General features: G+C 33.8%; 1 protein-coding gene across 1 annotated transcript; it reads right to left on the reverse strand.

Moving 5' to 3' along the window:
- Positions 1-371: 371 nt before the first annotated feature.
- On the reverse strand, positions 372-3,458 carry LOC124537743. The gene is made up of 5 exons (XM_047114635.1): positions 3,358-3,458; positions 3,097-3,213; positions 2,877-3,015; positions 2,091-2,169; positions 372-1,795 (listed from the first exon to the last, which is right to left on the reverse strand). Exons 1-5 carry the CDS (start codon positions 3,456-3,458, stop codon positions 1,029-1,031), a joined length of 1,203 nt encoding a protein of 400 aa, XP_046970591.1. The 3' UTR covers positions 372-1,028.
- Between the last annotated feature and the right edge of the window lie 3,795 nt (positions 3,459-7,253).

Consider the following 7,253-nt stretch of genomic DNA (forward strand, 5'->3'; position numbering starts at 1 on the left):
ATGATGATATATTTGAGTTAAAAGACTTGTCATCTGATATTGAAAAAGGGATTGCAATACATGGTAAAAATATATTGAACAAGAATGACATATTTGATAGACCTATCAGGTCATCATTTTTTAGCATGTATAAAGTAAAAGCACCTTATCTTGTCTCCGATGATATTATAGAAATGAACCCAAGTGAAATAAAATGCAAATTGGTTTGTGTGAGCCATAAAGACACAATGTACTTTCTACCATTATTGCATACGCTAAAGGCTAAGTGATGTTAAATGATATGCAAAATTGTTTATAAATAGCACTGCTCGTTCAAAAATTGACGCAACTCAAATTCACATTTTGAGTTGCAACAGTTTTGAACTGGCAGTGCAAAATGTTTTTATTAAATAAAGTATCAAACAAAAAATGTGTGCATTTTAGAAACAATAAAAATCAACAGTTAGGAAACTAAGTAATAAATTCAACAAAGTTGTTTTAACAAAATATTCACTACCAAAATTCTGCTTGTAATTGTTTTCATGACAAAGACATTAGTGTCAGATAAATCAACTTTACGTATATTAGAATATATTAAACCTACTTTAACTTTTACTGATACCTAATAAATGTAACCCTATTAAGTAATATAACAGTTTCATGATTTTTTATAGTCTAGAAAGTACCTTTAGGAACTACTACAATCAGTCTCATAACTAGCTTAGGTGAGTCGGTGTACCTACTTATTGTGGCGCTATCGTAATACAAAAAACATCTGTGGCTAGACTAGGCTACTCAACAACCAAAATATGATTTCATGACGATTACTCTACTACCTAAGTCGCAAAGAATATCCGGGCGCAGTTACTTTAAAGTTTTATATATATATGATTCCAGACACGGATGTCTTTTTATTAAGATGGCGCCCTTGTACAACCGATCATCGTAGGAATAGTTCAAAATATTGTGAACGATGCATAATTATTAGAAAACTAATCACTAAAAAATTAAAGTTATTAAAGATAATCATAGTCACTTTTTCATCAGATTCAAACACTAGTCTCTTTACCGATTATAAAGTCAGAATTGGCAATGCGTTTTGAGGTGCTCTGCATTGTATGGTTTTCCTTGTTTTCCACCATTTTTAGTTTGTCATTCTTCTTTATTTCTTTTTGTATGTTTTTTTTGTTTTCCGCTTTGCTTTCTTCTGCCAAATCACTTATTTCTTTATTATTAACTGTGTTCTTTTGTAATATATTATTTTCTTTATCATTGTTTTCCATGTTTTCTTCTACTGTATCACTTTTTTCTGTATGATCCTCCATATTCTCTTCTATTGTTTCATCATTTTCTTCATTTTCCTCAGCATTTTCTTCTTCGTTTATATCCTTATCGGAAATATTTTCGGATACCTTAATACGTTTTGCATTTCTTTTAGATGTCGATCGTCTTGATGTTGAGGCTCTTTCACATTTTGCCAACTTTCTTTTTTTAGCGTTTTTCAAAATCGTTTTGAAAAACATTTCATTATCTTTAATTGTGAATTTTTCATCCCACTGGTGCACCATACTCCAGAAAAAAGACAAAACATGCTTAAAACCCTTTAAAGGAACTTTCAATTCTTCACCTCTGCTACCCCCACTCCATGAGCAATCGCAAATAAATTTCCGTGTGAACAAAACATCAACAAGCATGTACGCACAATCTATGCCTTTACCTCCAGAACAAAGCATGGAACATATATTTTTTAAACGGTCTCTGAATCCTGAGTCCGATAACTGCTTTTCCAGGTTGTCCAAATCCTGAGCGTTATTAACTGTCTCGAAATTTGCTATCACTCAACTTTAAAACATCTGTATTACATGATGAAACTATCTGGGAAACTGCATTTTCCATTTGCACAGACAAAGCAGACACTTTTTGAATTAATCCATTTTGTACGTTGATTAGAGCTTGAATTTGGGCCATGAATGAAGAGGTATTATCCAGTTGTTGTTGTCTATTATCGTCAATTTGTTTTGAAATGGTTGCTTGGTTCTCTAAAATTAGTTTTTGATTTTCAAATATTTTTTCAATGTCAAAGCAAACACTGCTTTGTAAAGCAGATGTACCGACAATATCCGGCACCGAATCGGCATGAATTTCGGTAACTACAATATCATTATTATTAGTCGAAACGATTTGGTCGATCTGAAACAAATAAGAATAAATAAGTTTTAAAACTGCAATAATATCAACAAAAAAGTATAACACAGACCGTTTTTTACGGCACTTGATGGTCTGCCTCACCCACAAGGGGTATAAGGTTTTAGTCTGTATATCAGTATTAACTAGAGTGATATTCTAAGAAAAAAGTCTTTCCGCTCTTTAAGACCGTGGAAATAATGTATGTAGTAACAGTTTGACTTCAAACTATAGCCGATCAAAGTCGAATAAAATATAAAAAATGCAGTGAAAAAAATTTCCACCATACAATAAGTAATTCACGAGATATAAATTATTTTGCAAAATAGGTATGTCACTTCTTCGTGCAACGTATTGGGCAACCATGAAGCCGTTTAATGGCTTGCGAGATTGGATTGGCGGAGACTTATTAATAGCACTGTTGAAATTTATAAGTTCTAAGATATTGTTATAATTTGGTTTAGACATCCTAAAAATCATAATAATAAAAAATATCCTGTTTCAAACCCTGTCTACATATTTTCTGTCAAGTTAACAAAAACGCCAAGACAAAGAAACTTCAAAACGCAACAAACAAGAAGAACAATTTGCAAACTCAGGAGGCACCGCGACGCGCATTTTGATTGTTGGCGACGCGACGAGTAGCTTGACGTTACAGGTTGAGCGCGGGCTCGCGTGGTATTTCAAATTTGAAATTAATTTACATTTTTTACCATATTTTCTGCCTTTGAGTTCAGATCCAATGTCATTAATTTTTGGTTTTGTGGACATCGCTTCTGCCGATAATTATCGGCATCGTCGGTATCACTGTGCAGAAGCATTTCATCAAGAACTTGTTCTCCGTCTTCGTAGCTTAATATATTTGTTCGTTTAACTTTACATTTCATTACATGCCATTCGGGCAAAGGTATTGAGTTTTCATCGTTTATGTACCTTTTCGACTCTTTATTTGGCGGATATCTGAGGATATTGTCAGTTTCCCAACCCGAAGGAACAACAAGTAATTTCAATTTCTTTCCCTCCAAAGTTTGAACTACCTTAAAAGGCATTCTGAAACAATAATTATGATAAGAACAATTGAATAATTTGATTTTAAAAATTAAAAACAGTTGTTGCCATACATTGGTTACAATTCACTTCACTTATCACGTGATATCTGACGCCATTCAAGTCTGCACAACACATAAAACATGCTTCCGACTCAACGGGATGCCAGCGGCGAAGTGAATAGCCAACTGGGATCGCTCACGCGCCGCTGCCCGCTCTTGCGATCCCCGCGCGTCCCGCGTCGTCATCTCAACGCGCGCACACACACACATATACACACACGCACACCCACTTTTCGATTCTTTCATACCGCGGATTGATACAACAAAGCTATCGGTACAGTGGAAGTGTCAACTTACTAAAGCCTAAGCTAAAGATAAAATAAATAATAATTATTGAGTTAGGTTCTGACCTTGTAATAGTATCCGGGTATCAATGCGAGTCACTTAGTACGAGCCGCTGACACATCGATGTCCACCTCCGCGCTCTGACTATGAACAACTAAGTGTGAGTAAGGATCGGCGGAGAAATTAATAGAAATAACTTCCGATTATTAATTCTACAATATCGATGAGTAGCAATATATAGCTTTTATTTTTTACACATTCTGCCCTATGAGTCTGCTGACACTGTGGAAGACAAACTAACCAGCTACATTTATTGAAACAAAGTCACTGTCGATATGGGTTTAATAATGCATTTATTATTATTGCATTTATATACTCTTTTCTTTATTCATTTATTATAATATAAAAATATTAAAAATTCTACTTATAAAAAGTTATCAAATTAAAATGAAATTATAGACTTAAATTCATTGTTTCTTTACTGTTTGACACTTCATCGGTGGCATACAGTGAGTGGCATAGTTTGTTATTTTTCTACAGTTTCTAATACCACTCGTAACTAACGACGATACGGTGACAATATAGGTAGGCACCTACGACTATCAACAATCAGACAATAATAATAACAAACTTTGCCAAATATATATAGTAGTTAGTATACCAAAAAATCTGTAGGTATGTACTATTTTTATAGTGATTATTTTTTTACTATCAGGTTTTGATTACTTTATCAAAGAACCCTAATTCTATCAGGTTCAAAAATGTTTAGCCAGTCTTATTGTCTTCTATATAGTTAAACGCTTTGTTTGAGTCTATTATTGCACTCTTATGTATGGAAAAGACTGCACAATACTCTCGACTAAGGATGTTGTATCTTAAAAAGTGTAATAGATGCGTTACGGGAGAGCTAAAGCTGTAATGGCAAATTCGCCATTGTTTTAGTGAACTAACCTAAAAATTGACTCGTTTGATTAATATTTATGTACTAAATACTTCATTAATAATATTTATATTATCATACTATCGTTGCCACGTAACTTTACTTGCTAATGGCCGACAAAAAAACAAGTTGCTGATAACACTTTAAGACATCTATTTTATTATGCATAAGTTTTACTTTGAATCTTTAATTAATCCGGAGCGCGTTAAAATTAAGATGGAAAACATGGTATACACTTACCGTAAAATTACGGGCGCACCACTTTTTCACTTCTCACATAAAACTTTCCACTTCTTCATAAAAAAACTTGCTATGATAAGTTTCCCAAATAATATGACAGCGTCAAAATAGCCTCCATATCATGTTTTATTTTCTTTATGTCATTTTTATAAGTTTGATCGTTTTGGATTCCTTTGAAGCTAATACATAAAAACAGTACAAAAATAGTTCTCAAAAAGCGTTCATATATTTAATTGAGAATTTCTTAGATATCTAGTACGCGTTAAAGCGTTAACCCACTCTCTCTTATAAGTTTAACAAGTTTAAAATTCTTAACTGAGGGTTGTCTCTCACCTATTCTCTTAGCTAATACTTCTATGAGAACGTAGAACCGGCTAAAGTAATAGCTGAGGGCGAATTAACTCTCTTCTAAGTACTTCTAAACCTTAAGTAACACTGTTGTATAGACTTCCTGACACCTTTACCTGTAAAAAGTGGGGCCTGATTCATGGTTATAAGGGTGGTATAGAATCCTCTACCGACCTACTACAGGTATTCTTATCACTCTTAATTCTCAAATGAGAGCATTATAAGAGTGATATGTAGGCTATTTTGACGCTGTCATGTTAGTTGGGTGGTTTTGAGGTATGACGTTATTTCCTTCTCGCGTGGGCCGTGGAAACATGTGTTTCGTTAGTGTGTAGCTAGCTACTATTGTAACGAACTATTTATGACTATTTTTCTATGCTAAAAATCTATTCATATTATAAAAACGGAGTATCTGTTTGTAATATTAAAATACTTAACCCCTTTTTACTCAATGCATATGTATTACACGGTACATATACCAAAATAACATTTTTTACAATTTTTGTCGGTCTGTCTGTCTGTTTCTTCCGGCTTATCTCTGGAACGGCTCGATCGATTTTGACGGAATATTCACTGGCAGAGAACTTATAACGTAGGGAGTAACTTGGCTACAATAATAATTTTTTTGTAATACTCAAAGGCATACAAAGTTACGTGCACAGATAATTATAACCTATAATACTTTGGCTTGTGTTCTTCAAGTGTGTGGAGACCTAGGGAAGGCTCCCAAAAAGAAAGAAGAAAAGTGTCTTTGATAGTAAGAGCCCGGATTTAGTAACAGTAGTGTAACAAACCCCTTTTTTCATCTCAATAGAGTCCCTTTATCTGTCGTGTAAACAGTTTGATTTATAACTCTTTATCATTTCATATTAAGATACCAAACTAAACCCAGCCGGTGTAGGTTTCGGTAGCTTAACTTTTACCAATAATAGGGCTTTGCGAAAGCCGTTCTGGGTGGATGTATAAAGCTCTGCAGACATACCATGAGCCTCTTATAAGCCTATCCTCAGATATATATCAAGTTAGATGGAGCACACTGACCATTAAAGCTAAACCTAAAAAGCGAATAGAATTAAAGAAAATATTCGGGACATATTTTTAGTGCGAAACCTCGCGTCTTTTGTTTGATACCTCGAAAGTGCTGTGACGTTAATTATTATTAATAATTGACGTATAAACTACACACACTACCGGTGAATTGCATCACTATATTTTATCTTGTTTTCTATGTGCCTTTTGCTCTATATTCTAAGTGCCTAAAAACTATTCAAATATTCCAATGTGCGAAATATGTCTACTTTATCACGCTTATAAAAGTGCCTAGTCCGTCATGCTTTTTCCTTATAAAATAACACTGCTCTAATTGTTTATAAAAATTAACGAATCTATACATTGCAATGCAAATGGTAATATCCCTTTACAAATTTCAAGCAATTATCATTCTAACAACGTTACTACTTAAACATAAAGTAAACAGCCTGTAAAATTCCTACTGCTGGGCTAAAGCCTCCTCTTCCATTAAGGAGAGGGTTTGGAACATACTTCACCACGTTGTTCCAATGCGGATTGGTGGAATGCACATGCGTCAGAATTTCGATGAAATTAGACACATGCAGGTTTCCTCACGATGTTTTCCTTCACCGTCGAGCACGAGATGAATTATAAACACAAATTAAGCACATATGTATGATGGTGCTTGCCTGGGTTTGAACCCGCAATCATCGGTTAAGATGCACGCGTTCTAACCACTGGGCCGTTTCAGGTCATGAACATAAAAAGTCATCAATAATATTAAAATACCATATATAAGTAAACTTAATAATTAAGGCTTTTTTTTTAAAGTCCTCTTAAGACTACTTTTCAGTCTTTTAAATAATATAAATAAGTATTTATAATAAAGATACGCCTCAAGCGATCAACAATCCGTGATTGCAATTGACTTTTTTATGACTTAGCAATTTCTAGAGCTTACATACGAGTAATATTATTCCACCACATAGTTTACACACCACCACCAACTTACATCTACTCGTACATCAACTAATATCTTGAATTAGTTGCCAGTCCCTATTTTGTCAAATAAGTATTTTATTTATTTATCTTAAAATCGAATCATGACACCCTAAACGCCTATTGGATCTAAACTGATTAACACAAAAAAATATATT

Source organism: Vanessa cardui, chromosome 19, assembly GCF_905220365.1.
Source record: "Vanessa cardui chromosome 19, ilVanCard2.1, whole genome shotgun sequence".
NCBI classification, from domain to species: Eukaryota; Metazoa; Arthropoda; class Insecta; order Lepidoptera; family Nymphalidae; genus Vanessa; species Vanessa cardui.